General features: G+C 37.8%; 1 protein-coding gene across 6 annotated transcripts in view; it reads right to left on the bottom strand.

The window, feature by feature from the left end:
• The window catches only part of PARN (poly(A)-specific ribonuclease), a 63,591-nt gene extending 40,273 nt beyond the window's left edge, over positions 1 to 23,318 (bottom strand). Inside the window, exons 1-18 of one of the 6 annotated variants that reach the window (XM_064520369.1) lie at positions 23,187 to 23,318; positions 22,709 to 22,786; positions 21,703 to 21,782; positions 20,955 to 21,022; positions 20,778 to 20,859; positions 18,783 to 18,843; positions 17,941 to 18,106; positions 17,568 to 17,633; positions 16,761 to 16,799; positions 14,854 to 14,896; positions 14,094 to 14,174; positions 12,423 to 12,479; positions 11,288 to 11,365; positions 10,102 to 10,145; positions 9,569 to 9,611; positions 7,758 to 7,833; positions 6,358 to 6,468; positions 6,202 to 6,271 (exon numbers count right to left, since the gene is read on the bottom strand). In XM_064520369.1, coding sequence (XP_064376439.1) covers positions 6,202 to 6,271; positions 6,358 to 6,468; positions 7,758 to 7,833; positions 9,569 to 9,611; positions 10,102 to 10,145; positions 11,288 to 11,365; positions 12,423 to 12,479; positions 14,094 to 14,174; positions 14,854 to 14,896; positions 16,761 to 16,799; positions 17,568 to 17,633; positions 17,941 to 18,106; positions 18,783 to 18,843; positions 20,778 to 20,859; positions 20,955 to 21,016 — 1,079 coding nt within the window. In that variant the 5' untranslated portion in view covers positions 21,017 to 21,022; positions 21,703 to 21,782; positions 22,709 to 22,786; positions 23,187 to 23,318. The other 5 variants (XM_026096404.2, XM_026096403.2, XM_064520372.1 and 2 more) reach the window with 5 other exon arrangements.
• Positions 23,319 to 23,657: the final 339 nt, after the last annotated feature.

Consider the following 23,657-nt stretch of genomic DNA (forward strand, 5'->3'; position numbering starts at 1 on the left):
ATGCAGTGTATCACGTTCACTGGAAAGCTTATAAACACTTGTTAAAAGGAAAAAAAGAAAATGGACTTTGGAAAATGGACACATAAGCCAGAGGGCTTCCACAGGACTGTCACCTATTACGATACACATTATCCCATCCAATTTCTCCTCTGAGTCTCAGGACAAATAAGGGATAATGTGCACTGTGTCCTTCAGCACTGCAGAACTCGAAAAGATCAATAAACAAAGATCAAGAAACATTAGAATTAATTAGCTTTAGAAATTTCAGCAATTCCAACATGGATGAGTGATGACTAAGTTACTTTTACAGAGGAGTCCGTGTTTCTTCTTACATTTAGCCTTAGGTGCCACATTCATATAACCTTCGCTTCATTGTAGCTGACATCTAAACAGGATAGGGATGACAGCCAAGCTAGCTTCAGAACACAGCTCCACATGAGATGAGAGATAAATGTCATTACTCTGACATCTCCCAGAGGTACAGAATAAGAAAATACAATACTCACAGGACAACACGTGCTATGGCTCAAAATAAAATAAAAAAGGAAAAGGAAGAGAGGGACAGACAGAGGGAAGGAGGGAGGGACACACGCACACTTAGCAATAAGTTAGGCTTCACTTCAGGCTGTATAAAAATACTAAATTGTTTATTACCTATCATTTGTGCTAATGTCTTTCTCTGAAACAACGCCAACATCACTATTAGTAGATGTTACCCTGTTCACAGAATGAGACTGGGGTTGGAAAGGACCTCTGGAGATCATCTAGTCCAACCCCCTGCTCAAGCAAGGTCACCTAGAGCAGGCTGCCCAGGACCATGTCCAGTCAGGTTTGAGTATCTCCAAGGATGGAGCTCCACCACCTCTCTGGGCAACCTGCTCCAGTGTTCAGCCACCCTCACAGGAAAGTCGTGTTTTCTTGTGTTCAAGTAGAACTTCCTGTGTTTCATTTTGTGCCCATTTCCTCTCATCCTGTCACTGGGAACCACTGCGAAGAGTCTGGCCCCTATCTTCTTGACACCCCCACCCTCCCCATCAGATATTTATACACATTGCTAAGATCCCCCGAGCCTTCTTTTCTCCAGGCTGAACAGTTCCAGCTCTCTCAGCCTCTCCTCATGTGAGAGATGCTCCAAACCCTTAATCATCTTTCTGGCCCTTGGCTGGACTCACTCCGGTAGCTCCATGTCTTTCTTGTACTGGGAGCCCAGCACTGGACGCAGCACTCCAGACGCTGCCTCACCAGGGCTGAGCAGAGGGGAAGGGCCACCTCCCTCAACCTGCTGGCAGCACTCTTCCTAAGGCAGCCCAGGATATTGCTGGCCACCTTTGCCATGAGCGTTGCTGGCTCCCGCACTGCTTCGGTACTCAAGTGTAGAGGTTAAGCATAGCATACAGCATTTCAGCTAGTCAATAAAATCAACTTAGTCCTCACTGCACGCAGGTTGTCCACCACAATACAGGACTGCAAAAAGTTAAAGAAAAGCAAGTTCTGTTTATGCTTAGCTTTACAAAGAAAGAGCTTTCATAGAATTGTCAGAACTAGCTACTTTAAAAGTACTTTAAAAACTACTCAAATAACTGGTTTATTCTCCTAGATATCAGTTTTGATAAAACTAATTATTACAGATGAAGTTCACTAAATCATGGGAAAAAAAATCTGGGCAAAATACTAGTAAAGCTGGTCTCCCCAAGTTTTATCATGTTTGGGAAAGCAAATACTGTGATTGATGGCAAGAACAGACTTATGCCAAGAACTGCATTAATCCAGATCGGGGTGGGGGGGGGTGGGTGTTAATCCTCCAAAGCCCAAGTCCTATATTTATTTGTTGGGTCAAAGAAACAGCACTTACACACACATACGCGCTCCAAAGAGCTAGTATAAGCACTGATTTTAATATTAAATCCATTTAAGGTATGTTACAGCAGTGACTGCCTCTTTTAGCACTAACCTATAACACAGATTTTGAACACAGAGCTGCAGCATCCATAATTGTGGTTGCCAGATTCCTCATCGATTTGCAGAAAATTTAAACTAGTAAGGCTGTTCTGTATGATAACACAGCCCCTACTTCATATTGAATTAACTAGATTCATACAGTCATAGTTGTGAGGTTGCCTTTCACCAAATTAATCCATACTCACTTAAAAAAGCTACACTGACCAAGCTTCGTATTTCCTACACTGAAATGTACTTCCTACGTTGTTTAGTGGCTACAGCCAGACCACACGGTCAGTGGACAAAGACATCTATTTCTCAACATATGGCAATGTCTTGAGAACTTTGAGGTTTTTTGAGATAGACACCTGAAAGATGATTGTTTCTGTGGCAACTCAAGTAAAACATGGAGAACGAGCCATGCCACTTAACAACAATACATAAGTAGACTCAAGTAGTTAAGAAAACTGCTCTGCACTGTGATAGAAAATAGGTTTCATGGCTGTGTGATGACCTGGGTAGAGAAACTGATGCTGCTCAAAAAAGAAAAAGTGATCTTTTCAAAAACAGAACATCTCACCAATCCAGCTCAACAACTAGCAGAGACATGCGTCTGAAAGCACAAGGACAGCAATTGTTTAATCCTACATTGTGATTGAAAAATTATTTATCAAACTGCAGAAAAGCATACTAACATTCTTCTGGAATAATTTTGCCAAGAAAATTAAATTCAGATATTAAAAACCAGAGAGAGAAATTAAATTATTTGCAATACATGCTAGAGAATCCAGATCCCTGGTGAGACATTCTTCACAAATCCAAGCTATTTGCATCCAAGCTATTTGCACACACTTCAAACTTTCTTTATATGGAAAACATATTTCCAATTTAATTTTTTTTACTTCTATAGGGCATCATGCTATTCAGCTGAATCTAACAGGGTGTTTTCATTCCTTTATACCTCTCCCCCCTCCACCCCGATACATCAAAATTAAAAGAAGTTATCATTAAAAGTTACAGGGGGTGTTTTGAGGGGTGGGGAGCAGAAAAGGAGAAAAGATGTTGCTTTAAACAAATAGGTCAAAAAGAGCTTAGAGTCAAAGCTCCAAAGCATGTAATGTGAAGTAACATCCTAACTGTAAGCATTAGATAGGTAGCTTTAGATATTAAAATAGAAGTGCCTTCATCTCAAATTGAGTGTTCATCAAGATTAGCAGCATTATTCACAACAGGTGATTTTAAAAGAATGCATATATAAAAATGAAGCTTAAAAATTAAGGAAATGCATTCCTCCAGAATTCTTGGCTTACTGAGTTGTTTACCATATAATTTACTGTATTATGCCTAGAAGAGCCAAACAACCCTAAGGCAAAGTCTGGTTTTAATCAGTTCCACTCTAACAAGGAGCTGAAATTAAAGATTTTACCTATGTTCCTTGTTAACCTATGAAGGATATGCTGGCCACCACCGTTGAATGGCAAGCCAGGAAGTTCCACCACTGTACTGACATAGTTAAAAAGGTCAAACAAACACCCAAGCAAACAAAACCCCCCATTCTGTGAATGCTAAGTTTGTAAAAATCAAAGCTTGAACTTTCAGTTTTAAATTTATTCCCACTATTCACATTAGTAAAAGCTCTGTTTGAACAGAAAACACTTCCAAAAATCCTGTTAGTTTGGACAGTTGTTTTTAATTATAGCCACTAAGCTGTATTTAAATATTAACATATAGTATTCAGAGATCTTGAAATTATGCCTTTATAAGCAACCCAAAGAATCATAAAGAACTGCTCTGTTTTAAAGAACATCTTCAAAACTCTGCCTTGATTATAGCTGAAACTGAGAATGTTGCTTCTAAATAGTTGCCTTAAAGTAGAGAACTACTCTGTTCAGCTCCTTTCAGGAAAAACTTTTGTGACAGATAATGTAACTTTTATTTGTTCAGCTTACTGTTTGCATGTTGGAGTTTGTGTTTTGCTTGAAGAACATGACTACAGCACAAATGAAAAGGTTTCCTTGTTCTGACTGCTGCCCACAGGATCAGGTGGAACTTCTGGAGGAAGGAGGAAGATAGGTTTTTTTCTCCCCAGGAGAAAGGAGGATGCTCAGCTAGGGAAAGCTTCTACAGCAAAAACTAGAGAAAACTAAGAGTAGCAGGAAGCTTGCTCACAGCCCAGAGTGTACCTGCAACAAAGCCCCAGAAGCAACATATTTTCTAGGGGTGGATAACTGTGAGAACTGCATAGCCCTGGATGCTACTTACAGTTCCTAAGCAGAGCAAGTGCTGGAAATAGAGATCTGGTCTGCAAGGATGTAACTGAACAGAGCAGAAGACTTGTTCATTTAGTATCTAACAGTAATACTTAGTATTTTTTACTTAGTAATTTTATTATTATTATTAAAAAAATGAAGTCGCCTTATTCTCGTTTGTTACTTTGTATTCTAGCAAAAGCTAGCTTTACAAAATAGAAGCCGTGGCCTGCTCCCTGGAAGGACAAGGTGAGACAGTCTCATCTCCAAGCTCTGACTGGGGTCAGGTGACGGATTCCAACTACAATCTGGCAAAGCTTCTAACATCATGTAAAAGTAACACACAGCATGCCTTCCAGGTTCCCGTGATTTAAAAATACTACATAGCTTTTCTATAACAAGAACCTACCAGTTCTGAATAGCCACACAATGGATGAACATTTTTTCTTGTAAACAGTAGTTTTCATTTCTTGCTAAACAGCTCCCCCCCCAAACAGCCTCCCATCCTCCCCCAACCACACACACACAGCTATTTTCCCTACTATTTATTGTTAACCTTCCCTTTTGTTAGGCAGTGTTAATTCTGAAGCCAAAACCCAGCAGTTTTACCCCCAGGGCTCACATCCACAGCCAACTTCCTCTTAAAGGCTGAAATGCCACTGTTACAGGATCGTTACATTTAGAGTGCCCAACTTAATTGACTTGAAAAGCTTAAATTTAACCTATTATTGTAACAGCTCTAGAAGTCTCAGCTTGTACTTGTTGCAGATACCCATCTCTGGAAAGAACGCAAAGCATTTTAGGTAAGGACTGAAAAATACAAATATATTTAACTTCCTCAAATAGCATCTACCAGTTGGCACGTATTTGTTGGTGTTACAGAAAACAACCTGTGCAAATCCCATCTTAAAATGAAATTATGCTGATCAATTCTATCACCACCTTTTGTTTAACTGAGCATTCACATTCAAATGAAGTGGTTCATAAAGGTCTGTGTTGAATCTGAGAAATATACATATGATTTATAATGTCTGCTAGAATGTAGGAAGTTACTGTCTCAAACGACTCGGTGTCAAGAGAAACAACTAACTGATAGCAGTATAGTCATTTAACTTCTAGACCAAAGAAAACTGAAGGTCACCAACCATGATTATTCTTTCATTTGTAAGGGCCATCTGAAGCTACAATAACCATTTTTCTCCAACTCCTATGTGATAGCATAGGATTTGAATGGATTTAACTTTCCCGGAATTGGAACAAAAAAATAAGAATAAAGCACTAGCAATTTTTTTCACTCATTTCAACTCCTTTCACTTTACATGACAGGTTATACTATCTTTAGAAGCTTCCTAAGACAAATTTACAGGCTAAATATGCAAAGAATCAAAAGCGTGCATGAAGACATCTAGATTTCTCAAGTCTTGCTTCAATCTGTTGAAATACTTGCATGAATCTAATTCAAAAACAAAATTATCCTATAAACTACTAAGTAAGCATGTTTGCTATGTCTTCTTAAAAAAAAATCTGTTTCCTGATAAAATTAACAGCTTTGTGTTGTTTGGACTGATATTACACTAGGGATATTTTAGTTTTTCTAAACTACTAAAGTGTGTTCAGTTTTAATTATCACCAGTTTCTGACAGTGCCCTACAACACAAAGAGCACCTGACCAGTTTTTTCTCTTCAGTTCTACTACTCCCCAAGCTTACTCAATAACTATTTTCTAAATTGTAAACATATTCTCAACACTGATGTGGCCACAGTCATTAAAGCAATTTAGGTTCTAAATGTCCTTTTACAGGTTAGCAGAAGGTAAGCCATTCCCTTCATGAGAAAAGGTATTATTTACTTTCCAAATTCTGGCCTTTTTGCAGCATTACCAGCATGAACAAGAAAGCCACCCAAAAACTGAAGTGTCAAGAAAAATGCCATTAGCCATTGATTCTACAACCAGAGTTAGGTAATCTGAGCATGATGTTTCCATATTTTAGCAGGTTTTAAATACAACACTTACTTGTTAAAAAAAGGTTCAATGAGTTTTGATCTAGCAGACACGTGATTTTTCGGAGGACTGAGAAATGAACCTGATAAAGAAGAAATTCATCAGCATGTAATATGCAGTTACTGATAGCATTAAGGAACAGATTTGAAAAAAAACCTATATAGCTACCTAGAAAATTAGCCATGGAGATGAAGCACAGTCCAGTGATGTAAGCGTCGTAACCTGCTTCATGAAGTTGTTCAGAAGCTGTATCATAACTTGGAAACCCTTCTGCACTTTCTGAGGAGGGAAAAAAGCTTTGTAAACATGTATCACAGAAGTTAAAGGCAGCCCTCTATGTTTACCCACGTATGTTAAGAGCATAACACAGCATTTAGGTAAGTTTACACAATTTTAAGTAGTTCTGAACCAAACAGTTTACTTTTTATAGGAATAGGTTCATAGGATAGAAACTCCTTCCTACTGAAAACAGTATTAATCTATACAGCACTTTGCTCCCACAGACCTCTTTAGCTACTATGGAATATTAATACTAACACAACAAAAACAGGATTTCCCACGCAGCATATTTTCTCCTGACTGTCTTGCACTTAAAAGAGCAGACATTCAGGCTCTACTATTGATCTGCTTGCTAAGCATCCAACTGACCTATGGCCAGATTTTTTGAGGTATTTAAATAATGAAAATGACAAAAAAAAAAAAAAGTGATTAAAGGTATCTTTATTGACAGCTTAGGTGTCCATAGTCAGTGTTTGTGTGAAGACTTTAAGAAGCATCCCTCTGAAAGCGGAAACCTTAACAGGCACCTGTCTGAAGGGAAGTGTTTGAGAGCACGTAAGTCTCAATAACTGAGAAGTGTTTGCATATCACACATTTTTTTTTTCTTTTCTTCTCCCCCCCCCCCCCTTTTTTTTTTTAAAATCATTTAACTTTTTGGCCACTCCCAACATGAAATTTGCTTCACCTCTGTAGCTGGCTTATAAAAAGCCTGGAAAACTCACTCATTTTCCTCTAGAAATGATGTTGAGAATAGGATTGGAAGAAGAAAAGTAACTGCTTTAAAAGCTAGTCAGGTGACCCTTATATAGTAAAGTACACTTTAATTCCATTTAATTTATTGCATTCTACCATAGCAAAAGAGACTAATACAACTATGAAACATACCCAGGATTTCAAATAGTGATATAGAAATATTAGTATAACTTACGCAGTAGAAATGGGTAACTATATGTTCTTGTCATATTTGTAAAAATAAACTTAAATCAAAAACACCCAAGCTAAAGAAAAAAATGCCACCATTAGAAGATGACAGCACGCTTGTTCTCGGAATACTTCTATTATTCTATCACTTTATCCAAAATAAAATACAAAGATTCCTACTGACTAATAATTCTGGATACAACTGCATTATATGCATATTGCCCAAGCTCATGTTTAAAGTCCATTTCATCAAAATACTAATACTAATAGGGAAATTTACATTTCAGGCCCAGAACGATCAAAACATTTTCTTCCCTCTGAAAAAGGAAAAATATGTTAGAACAAACACCATTTTTACGTATCCTTACCAACTTTAGGAGGGCTGAATGGAACCTCTTTTAAACGCTTTTCCAGTTCCGCAAGGGATGTGTTATTAATGATCTCCTGCAAGGAAGGACAGCATTAACTGCCAGTGCCAAGCATATTTTCCCTGGAAACCGAAATCAAACAAGATAAAATGGGTATTTACTGCTGCCACCTTGTACCCTCTAAGGATTTATGCATAATCCCTTTTCAAACTAATACACCAGAGAAGTCCATCAGACAAGTTCAAAGAAGTTAGCGTGCCTTGCCTACAATATAACATTTATGAGTCGCAAGCACTTAGTAATACTTCTCAGAACTCTTGATAATACATTATGCCAAGGATCTGGATTTATTTGGATCTGGTTCCATACATGGTGTATGTGGCAGGGGAAAATGCAGCACTAACAGCAAAGCAAAACATCCTAAATATCGATCATAATGTTTAGAGGCATTTGAGGTGAGAACTGATGACAGCTTGCTGACTGAGCTAACCGTTTCTGCTATATGCATTATTAACGGTTTTGAAATGCAAATACTCCTGACAAAGTAATACAAAGACAGTGAAAGAAGTCTGACAACCTGAAAGCTGGGGCATTTCAGCAAATTCTAGACATCAGCTTAGTTGAGTTGAATTACTGAATGTATATAAAAAGCCATAACAAGATGGATTATTAGTTTCTTCAAATTAAGCCTAACCTAACTTTGTGAATATTCTTTGTCAATTAGTACAATGGAAAAATGTGCAGAATCGACAGCAACAGAAGATCCAAAATCTAGTACAGTCTTTGTTAAACAAAGTTGTCTGACATTTTTGAGAAACAAAAGTTCACTTTGATTCCAAAGACAGCTGTTTACAGTTATTGTCATCAAGTCTATGGCCTCAAACTATATCAAGAAATCAATACAGTGAACAAGCTCAACTGATGCATCATATTGGCATTCCAAAGTCCCATTTGGCAACAATAGCCTAAAACCTGAGCATCTATGTAAAAATTACAAATATCAATGTAACTTTACCAAATATAAATCTTGTGATGGATTATTAGTTTCCAGAATACAAAGGCCTCTATATTACTACAGTAGTATTCAAGACAAACTTGAAAATATCTAAGTAACTCTTAATAAGATTTTCAGTTATGCAATGCTCTCAAGCCAGTCAGAGAGGTATGCAGAAGGACAGAAGCTTTTTTTATTATTATTATTATTTTTTATTTAAAAACTCATTCACTTCTAAGCACACAGGAAAGCAAGAGAGAATAATCACTTATCTCAGTGCTTATTCTTTGGAAGATAAAACTCATTCTGAAAGAATTTATAGAAACCTGTAATTTTTTTTTCTTCTTCTGCAGACTAGCCGCCAAACAGCAGGGCGCAATAGAACTCAATTATGTTTGAGGATCAATTTTTTTAGACAAATCTAAAATCAGAAATTCACAATATTCTACAGCTTTGGATAAGTAAACAGCTTCCAGGACCTATTTGCTGCGACTCTGAAAGTCACATTTTAAATAGCAAAAATTGAACATAACTTGGAATTCAAAGCTGCTGAGTTACCTTTGCACTGGAACAATTACGAATCAACTGTATTTTACATTTGGAAAAGTTTAGATCCTAAAAATTTTTTGAAGTTTAGATACAAAAGGGATAAGTCTTTTTTAAAAAAAACAAAAACACAAAAACAAAAAAAACCAAAGCATCATCCATACAGAAAACATTCTGTTAGCCATTCTCCTCTATCAAAAACATCATCTATGTTTCAATACATGCTCAAGGTAAGTTTTTATTGTCAAATCATTCTATAATTTTAATTTACCTTAAAAGGTTGTGTACTTGCCATCAGTTTAGTATCCAATAGCCTAAAAACAGAGTTAAACAAGTTGAAATAGAACAATGTCCATTTTGCCAAATCCAAAAAATGTTTTGGTGTATTAGCTGTGAAACAGCCATTTCATCCTACTGAAACGTTACTCTCACATCCTACAGCAGCCAAAGCACTCCTCAGCTTTGTCCAGCATGAAAAGAACGACAACTAAGCAACAGTAAGAGAAGCAAACAATAACTAGCAAATAAATCTTGTCTCAAATACAGTGCAGATTCCAAACCCGAAACATCATGCCAAAAGCAAGGAGGTAGCAGAACAGTACCTTTTGCCAAGATGTGGAACAATAGCACCACTCTTCTGAAAAGCGATGTTACAGAATACTTTTTAAGCTAAGTTTATCTCACTTGTTCCAAATACTACCTTCCAGTCACAGCAAGGTTAGATTGAATAACAGAGCTAGGACAAACAATATCAGTTTGATAAAACAATACTTATGAAATTGCAAGTTTAAACTAAGAACTTACCTGGGAAATACGCATGATGTCACTTCTTTGAATTCACTTAGGTCCTAAATTAACATTAAATCAGCATATAAATTCCAGATAAGTTATCTACCATCCTGAGATTGATAAAACAATAGCTACTACTACACAAACAGCTTTTAGAAGTGAGTGAATGAATTCTCACTTCATAAGAGATGTACTCAGTCAGAATGACTGTAAATACCACCTGCAATTTTACCAAACTATAGGCTATTTCTGATTTGTCTGTGATTTGTACGAGAAATGTTCTATCAACACCAATATCCAGTCTTATTATATATTTTATACTACCTCCAATACCAGCTGCATAACAGTTATGTCCTAAGTGTCTGAAGACATATTCCCAGCATTTAATAGGTCAGTGGAATATATGCAGTCACTTGAGGTAGATAAGTTCTACTCAAGGTGGATAAAACTTATGAGTTTAGATCTTTAATGTTTCAAAAGTGCAGGTACAATTGCCAGTGACATTCCTACACAGTCCAAACAGGTCCCAAACTATGTCTTCCCATAATACCCATAAGCTCTTGATGTTTACAAGTAATAAATGCAGCATGCAGCCCACCTCTCTAACCAGACCTTTGTCTTTCTTTGACACTGTCCTCACTGCCAATAGATTGCTTAGTCTAACAATTGAAATCTCTTAAAGTAATGATGCTGTTCTTCCCTTCCAGTTATTCTGGTATTCCCCCATTTCAACCAATAAACACCATCTTAAATTTCTGCTATTAGATTTCTTATTGTTCTATTAAATTTTACTGTATTATATGAAAAAGAAAAAAAAACACCCCACCTTTCCCACTTTGTAAGCCACAGGGGGACAAAAACACCACACAATGCCAAAACTCTAAGCCAATATTTTAACAAAAAAAGTAGTCAAATTTACCTCATTATCCAAACATTTTCTGAAGGACTAACAGACATGACCAGAAAGCACAATTCAATTCCAACATTTAATTTGAACATTTTCAAAATGTAAAGGAGAAGACACCAATCCAACTGAGCTTTCTACATGCAGATTTAAGAAAATAAGGCAGTGGTCCAGAAGTCCCAAACTATTATTAATAGACCATGGTATGCTTCCATTCACAGGAAAGTTTCGAGATTAGACTGAAGGCAAATACATTATTAGAGACATTTATGGCATCGACTGAACATTGATACTTACATCAGGTAGGGGACAATAGAACTGGTGTATAGTATGCATAACATCCAGTAGCATATTGTGTCCAATAACAAGTTTGCCCTGGGAAAAGAAAGTTAAGTGTTAATTACACCTCCAATTGTGGCCTCAGCACAGGCAACATGTGAAAAGCACCTGTCCCAGTGCCAGTTGAGCACAGTTGGGAACAAACAGAGTCAGATCTCCCCACTTGCTCTCCACCTGCCCTACAGTCTCCTTCAGTCTCTCAGGGCAGCCATCCCTGATCTTTCCTTTAATCCCTCCCAATTGCTTATCACCACCTGCAGCAGCAGCTTGAAACTGTGAGAAGCAGGAGATATGTTAGAACAGCTACTTACAACTTTTTTTCCAAATGTAATCTATTTAAGATTAAAGTCAAGTGATCTGTCAATCCACTACCTTTTAATTTACAACTTGTATAGTGAATCACAATTTATCCTTTGGGGGCCTGACACAGCCTCTCACAGTGGAGAGCCTTTCATGCCAGATGTAAATTCAAGTTTCTTCTTGCAAAGTGCTTGAAAGTTCTTAAATGTCAGCTTTGCTTCATCTGACATGACAACCTTTTCTGCTTCCCTACATCTTCCATTTGCCAGAGAAAACATTATGCATCCGTATTTTTTTCTAAACAGCAGGCTGTCTCACCAAAATAAAAATAGTCAGACTGAGTTCAACTTGCGAGGGGGAAGGAGAGGGGACATATGTCAAACCACAGCTTATTTTAAGTGCATAAACAGAAGAGACTCAGATGACCTCCTGTGATTAAGCCTTTAACTGCCAAAAAACAACAACAACAAAAAAACAAACCAAAACACCCACAATCTTTTCAGGACAGAGAAAATACCCTAAGCTTAGTTACTCAGCAGAATCTTGTCAACTGCCATTAGAAAATTGTATTGCTGACTCTTACAGATAATTAGGTAGTTCATGTCTTAGTTTATGAGCTTACTTAGCCTAACGTACTCTACCACCATAAACCATGAAGCAGCATCAACTTAAACAAAAAGAACTCTTTCATCTGTATTTCATTTCATCTCGCAAAAAGCAATAGCAAGAGAACTTATTGTAGGAATTTTTTTTCCTTACAACTGGTACATTAAACAAAATCATGTTAACTCACAGAATTAGCAATGGCATGAACAACTCTGGAAAATCCTACTGCATCATTCAGTTCTTCCTGCAATCAAAGTTTCTGGCATTAGTGAACTATAAATACAAATACTGTCAGAACTGTGCCTGAGAACTGGCAAACATACTAAAAATGTAATGTTAATCCAAGTTTGGCTCAAACTGTTTCTCAGACATAATAACCAAGAACAGACCATAGGGGAAACATCAGCATTTGGAAGACACACAAGGTCAAAGGAGGACATTGCTAACAGAACTCCAGCTCTATACACAGCTCTAGCTCAGTGTAAAGTAGGACAAGTCACATCTCCAATAGTGCTCAGTAGCTATTAGACTGCAAACTGTCCAAGATATTAAAATTAAGTTAGGTATTTTCAGCCATTATTTGTTACAAATATCATTACAAGACACAAAAGATTCTATACTGATTGTTATTTCTATTAATCAGATTGTATTTTTGCAGTAACACTGAGGTTGAAGATGAAACACTCTTCACTATTCATACAAACAACAATACATATATATAAACAAAAATAGAATAGTATTACAAGTTACACATTTTAAGATGACCCAGATTGCATTTTGAGGAATCTGACTATAATATCTATCTTGGTTCTACTTAAACAATTTTTTGTAACAGAGTTTTCTGTTTTAAGTCTAGGGAAGTAATTTCTGCCTTACGTTATACGTTTGTCTTTTTTCTACCAGCAATAAAATCCATCAAAAGCATTCACTGACATTTTTGTTCAGCTGTTAGTGCCACTAGCCTGAGTGACTAACACACCTATAGGGACTGCTTCAGAAAATCCACTGTAGTAATAAGTTGTTCCTAAACTTGCTTTTGGCAAGAAGAGAGATCATTTTAGTTACGGTCAGTATTACACAGCTCTTTCCCTCTTAAAGAAGCATTCCGCAGGCAAACAGTTTATTTGCTCCATCCAGGCTGAATTCCTCTTTAAACATGTATGTACAAATAGTTTGACCACAAATTCCCCGATTTAAGTCCTATGACTTCTTGCAATTCATCTCAGACTTAGTGAACAAAAATAGTAAGTTCTATCAGCAGTACTGAGAGTGCCTGAATACCACACATCATCTTGCAGTCAACTTGCTACTACAGTAGTTGTGTGCAGCATGTTTCTATTAAGAAAAGTCAGATGACTTATAATTACACAGTATATTTTAACTGAGACAACTAACAGCAAGCAAGTTTCATAACAGAAGCACTACTCCAAGGACAGATTGTGAATCCAAATAGTGTGAAAACTTTCTCAAGAAAGTTTGCAAAATTTTTTGTCATGGCTATTGCTATATATAAACAGCAGTAATACATGCAGTTGACTGATGTTTTCTATTACTAGACCTTGCTTCTCTGAATCTTCAGATTCATATAAGGAAGCATCACTGCTCCTGGATATTAGTTAAGTATTCTACAATTACTCATTCTTTAAAGTTCCGTAGAGTATCTTGTACCTCTCTTTTTGCTACATTGCAGAGCCTAAGTTATCTAAGTAGAATTTGGAGGATCACATTCAGTCACGGCCAAAGCAAGAGGGAAGCACTGCTAAGCCCTATCGCACACAATGTTGCATAGCTGATTAAACTCACTGATTCTCCCCCTTCCCCTTAAATTAAGGAAACGGAACTTTCGGCAAATATTTACCTGTTCTTTTGCTTGTTTTTGTTGTTCTCTTCTTTTTCGTTCTTCTTCATCTACCTTACTAATGACAATATATCTCTCCTTCTAAAATCAAAAACATACAGATTATGCAAAGAATGACTCCGACAAGATCATATTTAAGCCAACTGCAAGTTTCTGTAAGTTTAGACTGCAAAGAAAATCAAATCATAACTGCAATACATGGAGCTAAGGAGCAGTTACTTGGCAACACAACTCTTTCTATTATAAGTACAACATTATCACCCACTCCCAAAAGCCTGTTTTTCAAAGCTGTATTAAATCTATCCACTGAGCTTAACTTTTACTACATCCACCTTTAACTTCTGAAGATAATGTTTCTTATAACTAGTGAATTTGTAGTACTTTTTGAAGTAGAGACTCACACTGGAAAGCAAAGATACAGCATGCAATGCCACTACTGTTGTCTCAAGATCAAGACTTGAGTTTTTATCAATACTGAATGTCAGATCCACTACATTTTAAGATATCCTTTGATTTCCAATCTTGTTTTTAAATAATGTTAAGCCACACAAACACATGCTTATACTTCATATTTTAGAGTCAGAGTTAATGATTAGAAACAAACAAATTCATTGTATTTTATTTAAAGTGTTTAGCATTTTTCATAACAAAGCTCAAGATAAACCTAGAAATTGGGCGTGGTTAAAACCGTTGTTAAAACCGAGAAATGCAGTTTGCCTTAAACAGAACAAATGTCATAAGCAGTAAGCTGGCTATTTACCTTATCGGATTCCAGAGTTTCAACATGGATACCTTTTGGATATCTACATCAAAACAAATGAAGAGTAAATACAGATAGTTATTAATTTGGGTTTTATCCTATTGAAGCCACAGAACCGATTGGGCAACGTTATGTTTTAAGATTATTATAAAACTTAAGCGCAAAAGAACTATTAAAAGTGACTCAGTTTAAAATACTGGAAAATTTGACTAGTTAATTTCTTCCTTACATATTTAAAACATTTTAATGGTTACTAATGTTAAAATGCATTTGTTAATGTAATTTCCCATCCTACTACTGCCGTGGAACCCATAACTTATTTTAGTAATATTAAGTAAACATCAACTAGATATTTCATCAGTTTAAAAGCTGCTTTTGAGGAAACCAAAAACAAAACAGTGGTAAACAACTAAAAGCTCTCATTTACTTGCAGCCACAAACTCACTTCTTTGATGGCTCCATACCTTTAATGTGTCATTTATTCTACGATTTATAAATTACCTTGAATTTCCTGTTAACAGTAAGCTCTAATAGGAAATAGTAATGCAAATGCTGTTACCACCACTACTGAGTTGCATCACTCTACCACATCCACGTGTAACTACCAAAATACTGCCATATGCAGAGCCACAAAGCATGAACTGTCGGCAAGGTTGGAGGAGAATATAATCTTTTACTGCTTAACAAGTAGCTGTTACCCACATATTCCCAATATAATCAACTAGACACAATTATATAACCAACCCACAATGAGCATGTTTCTTTAGTCCCTCTGGCTACTAATAGAACCACAGAATTGTGTCCTCTCAGCTCTAATTTCCCCACATGACTTTGAATCTAGGCCTCATTTTCACAGACCTTGGATACCTATTAAAATGCATCAAAACACTGTTTCACGACAACACTCTTCAGCACAGCTAAAATGACATGAGGAGACTCCAAGACTACATCACTCTCTTCAAGAAGCAAAGGCAACCAATAACCTCACTGTTTCCTGCTTTAATTATCTCCAGGCTACTTTCACAACTTTCCTTTCTCACACCAATATACAGCACCACAGCTCTATGCTCAAAAAAGAAGAAAAAAAAATCCAATTCACAAACACATTCTGCTACCCACCAGGAAAAGGCACAAGAACAAACATGAGAAACATAATACTGTATGTGCTACTGGAAGCTACAGATGTTTTATTAATGTGTTTTAAAAAAAAGTAAAATCCTTGAGAACAACTCTGTTCTTTTCATGCTAGTTACCAAGTCCACTTCTTTAAATTATTCTTTAAAGAGAAGAGCTTTATTTTATTCACTTCCAGTTTAAGTAACAAAGTACCCAAATTCTGCTGCAACACTGAATTAAATATACCGTATGCCAGTGCAGTTGGAACACTGAAAATCTCATCTCTACTGCCCTACTCAAACAGCCCTTCTGTTTCTCCTAAGGCCTTAAAGGATATGTTTAGGCAGAGAAAACATGGCTCCTAGAAATAGGACTTCAGGTCATCCAAAATGCTTAAGCTTGGTACCTAATAGAAAACAAAATATATATAATATAGATCCAGGTTTTGAGGTAAATCCCACAGCCTATACGAGAACATGCAGTTATTGTTTACCAAAAACTGGTCATGTTGCGTTTATTACATAATCACTCAAGACTCATATTGTGCTGTTCAGTTCACAGATTTTAGATAGGAATGATAAAATAAATACTGAGTTTTAAAATATTCACATGAATCATCACAAATCAGTACAGTGCCATTTATCTTCACCAAATTATAAAACAGTCTTCTCTTAAGGGGAAAAAAAAAAGCTAAATGAATCACCTCTGAGGTTAAGTAGATCAGCTCTTACCCAGATTTTCTTATCAGAAATACTAAAAAGAACAGTAAGGAAGTATTATCAGTAACTTACTTCCAGCTCAAGGTCTGATAAATTAATTTCCTCTGAAATCTAAAAGCAAAAGAGAATTGTGTTACTAATATTTCTTACATAAGTGTTTCAAAGCAATAGTAGTCAGTTAAAGTCTGCTTCACGCTCATTTGTGGACAGATTTTTTTAAGCACAAGTCACTGCTACCACAACAGGTTTGAAAGGTATTTTCTGATGTCCAGATGCCAAGTTGTAAAGGAGTTTACATCATTTTGTACAGTTAGCCACATAACATTCTTCTGATAAAGCAAATATTCTATCTCTTCTATGGTTAGCGAATATAGATACAGTGATGTTAGCCTATTCTCAGCTTCACAGTTTTCTAGTTATTTCTCAGCCTTTTTTATTTTTAAGTACTCCCCAAACACCTGGACTCCAAAGCAAAATAGACTTTGAAGGATCCATTAAAAAGTTTTAACACATAGTGTCAACAAAGAATAACGTGACAGCTGATAGCTCAATAGATTTAAGCAAAAATATTACAAAATGCATCTCCAAGGCTTACAGAGCCTCTGCAACAGCAAATGTTGGCTTATGTATGCAAGATACTTCTTGGCTATACCCAATTACTTTGACTTTGCATGTAGAAATTACAGCTCTTAAAGAGGGTATGACACCCATATAAATCACTGGGTTTTCTCATATTTCAGAGATTAGTCAAATACAGTTTTTGCTAGTGTTAACTCAAGTAGAAATATTTATTCTTCTTCCTTCTCCCCTGTCATTTCCATAATTCCTTATGGCCAAAAAATTGATTTCTTAAAAGGACATGCAGTTCTAGAAACTGACCCTGTACATGGTTCCAGTTCCAAACTTTCATTTTCTACATTCTTTAAGAAGTCTTCTATTTGTTCCCTGAAAAAAAAAAAAACACATTAAATAGATGACTTTCTGCTCCTATAGCTACTATCTTCTTTTTAGAGAAATACTTATAGCTGTCTAAAAAAGACAAGGGAAATCCTAATTAAAACAAACAATTCCACAACAAATGAGTCTGCTTATAGAACTTCTTCACTACATTTTCATATTAGTTTTTCCTTTTGGTGAATGTTTTATCATAGGTAAGTAGTTTGAGACTAAAGTATGTAAAGAGTTATGATTCACTTGTAATGTCACCATGGGCATAATAAACCTTCATCTTATACTAAATAATTTTACTTACACTACTTTATCAATGAATTTTTTCTGATCCTCAGGAATCGTCACAGGACATTTTGTGGCATTAGGAGAAATATATGACAGAGATCCTGCACCATTGGCCTGAGAACGTTTTTCATCATACTGCTCCCTTAGCTGTCTTTCTTCTTCCTGATTTAAATATGGAATTCCTAAAACAGACATTTAAAATATCATCATCAAAAACAAGTTAGTGATATATGATTCAGCAAAGCCTGACTACTAACCAAACATTTGCCACTGCTACAGTCCTGAAGGCTGAAAACACTTCCCTCCTTTTCAGCCACCTCTTTTAGATCTCATTCTTTATCTGTAGGTACAGTGGCTTTCTTTTAGCATATACCAGTTAGCTGGTACCTTTGAACTCTTCAGAACAATATGCCTCATCTGTGTAGCGCATCAGCCTGAGAACTGTATAGCTGTAGACCATGACCACAATAACATTTAGCGCTTCTCTTCCTCGATACCTGCAGTACTTTAATAGACTGCAGCTGCACCCACTACAATGCACTGATACCTCTAAGATGCTTATCTATATATCCCTTACTACTACTTCAGTACCTGCTGCATAGTATGTTTCTCTTATCTATCTGTGTTTAGTCACGTGAGAAAAATAAACAGCTAGGCACTTACTAAATAGGAATTCTATTTGGTAGAGTTCTGTATCAGGAATTTTTGGAAAGATAACAACTATCACCACAATTGTTGAATCAGATAAGAGTAATTCTAAGAACTTTATTATGTGGTAAGAGAATATCACGAATGGATGCCTTTTTTTTTCCCCCCAGAAAGTGAAGAAGGAAGATGCTATCATAAAAAAAAACTCACCATTGCGAAAAACTTTATTAAAATCAAATCCTTGGTTTGCTAAAAAGTCTATACTTGAACTCTGTAACAAAAGGAAACAGCTTTATGATTGGCAAGAGTATCAGTAGAATACAAAGATCAATTACATTATTTTCTTCGCTTTTAAGAAATTATACTAAATTCAAGATCAAGAACAACTAAGTTTGTGATCCTAAAGAAGTCACAGCAAGTTTAGCTTATGCTATTTTTGTTAGATATTTTCAGCTTTCATAAAGTATCTCAAACCCCAACTATGTCTTTCCAAGCTATTTTGACACATGCTTATCCTTAAATGATTTGGGGCTTTCAGATGTACGCACGGACACTAAGTACATCGATAACAAGAAAGCTTGTGAAAACATACAAGTTCCAAATTTTAGTAGTTATTATGTGAATTTTTAATTGCATTTGGTTGTTTTTGTTTTTTAAAAGTCAAAAGAACCCCTCTTTAAAGCTGTATTTTTTTTTTTACTCATAAGTAAAACTAAGTTTTAAGGCAATGATTCAAAAATAACCATGCATACTGTAGGTTTAGCAATGAGATACTCAGTTTCTTCATTGCCCTGGATACTATACAACACAGTCTAGTATCACAGTCAGTCCAAAATTTTATCTTGCACAACTTAGTGCATTAAAATCTAGAACAGTTATCCACAACTTCCTTTTAAATGACTGGTTAGGAAACACTTTATTAAAATTTAAAAATCAAGCCAAACATCCCAGTATAGAAGACAGATAAAAGATTATCCCCAAAATAAACCTGTCTGAGAACAGAACTTTGCTAGATGAAGGCAGAAAACATGGCACAGATACAAGATAAGGAAAATGCAAAGAAAAAAAAAAAAAAAAAAGACAAACCACAAATACTGGTAATAACTCAGAAGCCTAAAAAAAGAAAAAAAGAAAACAAACAAACAAAAAAGACCTTCTGGACTAGCTGTAGGTTTGACAATGTATACAAAAAAGCTGCCATTTAGTTTTCTGGAGGAATAGGGAAATTTCATTTATTTGCTTTGATGAACAGAAAAAGTTGCACTATAAGACAACCTCATCTTTCTCAATCAAAACAGCCCAAGAGACTATACTTCTCTGTCTAGCCATTCAAATCAAATAGATAATAAAGACACATAAATTTAATCCAAGTACTGGGATCAGCATAGGCCTTTTTATATTACATCTTTTATTGTAACCTTCTCTTTAAATACCTGCATAGCTTTCTGAGGGGAAAAAAGCAGATGTACCAGATGATAATCTCTGGTGCCCTCTCAAGCTATATCAAGCTGCAGTAGGAAGCTTCCGTAACTCAGCTATTTGCAAACTTTAAGTAGACTAGACAGGCATATAGCAATTTTCTAGTTTTTCTCTAGTTTATCTCAAATTGTAACTTCTGCTTTAATGTCCCAACAACTTTTTATTTATATAGGAACAATGGATACTGTAAAGGGAGAAAGATGAAAAAATGAGCTGTATGGAAAGAAGAAACTGAAGAGAAAACAAAATACGGTTCAAGAGAACAAATCTGAGACCAGAAAAATTTTGGCAACAGCCTGGGAAGCAGTGAAAATGAGATAAGGAGTTGGGAATACAGCATCAAACAGAAGAAGCAGTGAAACAGGAAGTCATACAAGAAAAAAAAAAATAGAATCATCTTGTCAGGTTTGGAACATTATCTGCAACTACAGAAATCATGGTGACTACAAATTTAATGTGTATCAGGATTTAAAAGTGGAAGTCAAAGATACTCCCTTTTAAGTTCATTTTTAGGGATTGTTCTAGGAGTAATCTTAACTGATGCCTACATTTCTTTCTTCAGAAAAGAAAACAGTCCCCAGAAATCTTATGCCTATCTGCCTTTTAGGCTGTTAAAAGAACCAACCCATTCTCACTCTACATGTACAACATTCCTGAAAATCTTTTCAAAAAGTCTTCTACAGGCATACCTTAACAGAGCAAAATCAAACTTAGTTTTCTACTAACCTGACAGACAAACTTGACATCTGGTGAACTTCTGTTAAAGGGTTTTGGAAAAATGTAGAAATTAAATGACTTCATTACATACCTGTGAAAAAGATGAGTTGCATGTCAATATAGTTTATTAACATTAACTTGGAAATTACTCAATTAAGAACACAAGGAATAAAGAGAATAACATACTTTTCTTCTGCATGGTCATATTTAAAAGTGCAAAGGCCAAACTGAAAGAGCAAAAAATCCATGGAATGCTGGAAAGGAAAGGAAAACCTTGCATGAGAATAAAAATCTTCTACATTTAAAGAGAGCTGAGGTGTACTCAGAAAGAATATGATTTCTGTTGATTTCAAAGTTAATCAAATCTGGATCTTCTTAAGCAATGTTGATTCTATCAGTAATTTTGAAGTAAATACACCAGAGCTTTTCATCTACTTTTCATCCCCATGTAATCATCTTCCTGTTCCCTTAAGAGGATTCGGAGTTCCCATTTTCATTCCCTAAACACACAGGAACTGAGGGAAGATTCATCTCTCTCTACCTCTTGCTCACACATAAGGAAGGGACACCGCATCTAAAGCAACTCAGTCCTCCTCAATGTTCATTTATGTCCCCTGAAGTGCAGGGGCAGGCTGTGAGGGACGCTGTATGTATAAGAGCTTTCAAATACATCTAATAATATATTTAAAAGTCCTCTAATTCACACAGCTAACAGCAATAGAGTGTTAGTACAGTCGTTAAGCACTTCATCATTATATCCTCTAGTATTTCACAAACAAGCATGATGGTTTCACTAAAAGCCCTGACCATTGCTGAGGGCCAAACAGCCCTTTTAAATGCAAAGAACAGATAGGATTATTCAATTCTACTGGGGGAGGGGAGAAATCAGGTGGCTACAGGTTATACAAAGTTACAGTCAATGTAAACATTTTACCTTCTTAAGTTTCTGATACCTTTCTTCTGGTGTGTCAAAGCCATTGGTTAATGCACTAACAGAAGGCCCATCGCTGATCCCTGAAAAAGTAGGATGGATTTTGCTTTTGGTAAGCTTTTCAAAGTTTGCCACAGCAAAGAAAACAACAACTGTAATTTAAGAAAAATACTTTCATTTAAAATACACATTAAGAGTATATCTATAAGTATATAAGAGCTGAGAAAGATTTTCTAACCTATAGCAGCATGCATCTTCAAAATAAAAGCCACCTGATTTTCTTTTAGCTTGGTGAAATAACAGTTAGAGCGTTCTTGTAGCAAAGCTCTGCTGCAAAAGTCTTATTCTTATTCTACCTGATACTAACATCAAAGCATCTTCTACCAGTAACATGATACTGATGGATCCTTACAACACAACACTAGCTCGGAGTCGAGATAAGAAGGGACAGAGGACTGTCTGTAGCTTTACCACATGACCTAGTCACCTTCGACAATGTATAACACCAACTATATTTCCATCTGCAGCATATTAAACAGGGCCTTATTTTGTTCACAGTTGTGTTTCACGGTTGACCAAACTCCATTTTCCCAAAGCTGAAATATTTATTAAGGCATTTTTTATGCATAAATCCTCTGGGCTTTATGAACGTATGAGTTCATACTGCAGTCTTTCCCTGTCAGAACGCTTACAGGGCCCTTCGGCTCTACCCAAGCCTCTTGCTTTCGTGACATACACAAAATTTCAGTTCTTCCCGAAGCCTTTGGCAGCTGCAGCTGGGAATCAATTAACACATCCAAAAATCAGCGTGGGGAGGGTGCGTTAGGGGCACGCTCACGTACTTCGTCATGCCCCAAGCCCTGCTGCCGCACACCGGCGGGGGGTTAACCGTTCCCAGGCAGCGTTTGCTTCAGCCCCCTCGGGGGGACGCTCAGACGCACCGGCGGCCCCGGGGACCCCGCGCAGGTACCGCCAGCGCTCGCGGCCGCAACGCGGGCGCCGCCGTTACCTGAAAACTCCCCATCGATGGCCAGGAAGTCCGCTTCCTCGATGGCTTCGTATACTTTATTGAGGTTATCCTTAAAATCTGCGGGGAGAGGGGTAAAACACACCTGAGGCGACTAACGGCTGCGACGCGCAGCCCGCCGCCGCCCCGCAGGCGGGCAGGGCCGGCGCGGGCCCCGGGAGGCGGCAGCCGCGGGCTCGGGCCGGGGGAGCCGCCGCAGGGAGGTGCCTCGCCCCCGGAGGGGAGGCTGACGGGGAGTCCGGGGAGGGGAGCGGGGCGGCGGCGCCGCCGGTCACTCACTGCTCCTGATCACCTCCATCCTGCGCCCGCACCAGCCCGGCCCGGCGCCGCCGCGCGCTTCCGGAAACAGCCCCTCCCCCGCCCGCCGCCGCCGCACGTGAGCGCCCACGTGACCGCGCCGGGCGAGCCGCCATCTTCTCGTGGGGCTGTGCCGGGGGGTGAGGGCGGGAGCGAGCCTCACCTCACCTCCTCCCCCCGCGCCGCCCCGGCGGGTGCCCGCCTTCCGGCTCCCGCTGCCTCACGGCTCCCTCGGAGCTCCGGGCTTCGCCGGAGCGGCGACGTGCGGCCCTGAGGAGCGGCTCCGCGAGGGCGGTGCCGGCCGCGCCCCTGCGGCAGCGGCCTTTGGGCCCGAGAAGGCCCCTCAGCTGCCGGCTTTGGCGTGTAACAGGGGGAGGGACACAGCCCTCTCGGCCGCTGAGGAGCAGGACAAGCTGTAATAGAGCTGCCACGGGGGAGGGGAAGTCCTAAACCAGCTATTTCCTTTGGGCTGTTTTTGAAATACCGCAGATGCAGAATACGGGGCCTTTCCCCTCCAGATTGGGAGGACGGGACTAGCACCGCCGGGAGAGACGTGACGGAAACTTGCTGAGGAGATGCAGGGAGGGTGACGATTGTGAATTTAGCTTGATGGTAAACAAGGCTAGAGGAACTG

The sequence above is a fragment of the Dromaius novaehollandiae genome, chromosome 14 (assembly GCF_036370855.1).
Source record: "Dromaius novaehollandiae isolate bDroNov1 chromosome 14, bDroNov1.hap1, whole genome shotgun sequence".
Taxonomy (NCBI): domain Eukaryota; kingdom Metazoa; phylum Chordata; class Aves; order Casuariiformes; family Dromaiidae; genus Dromaius; species Dromaius novaehollandiae.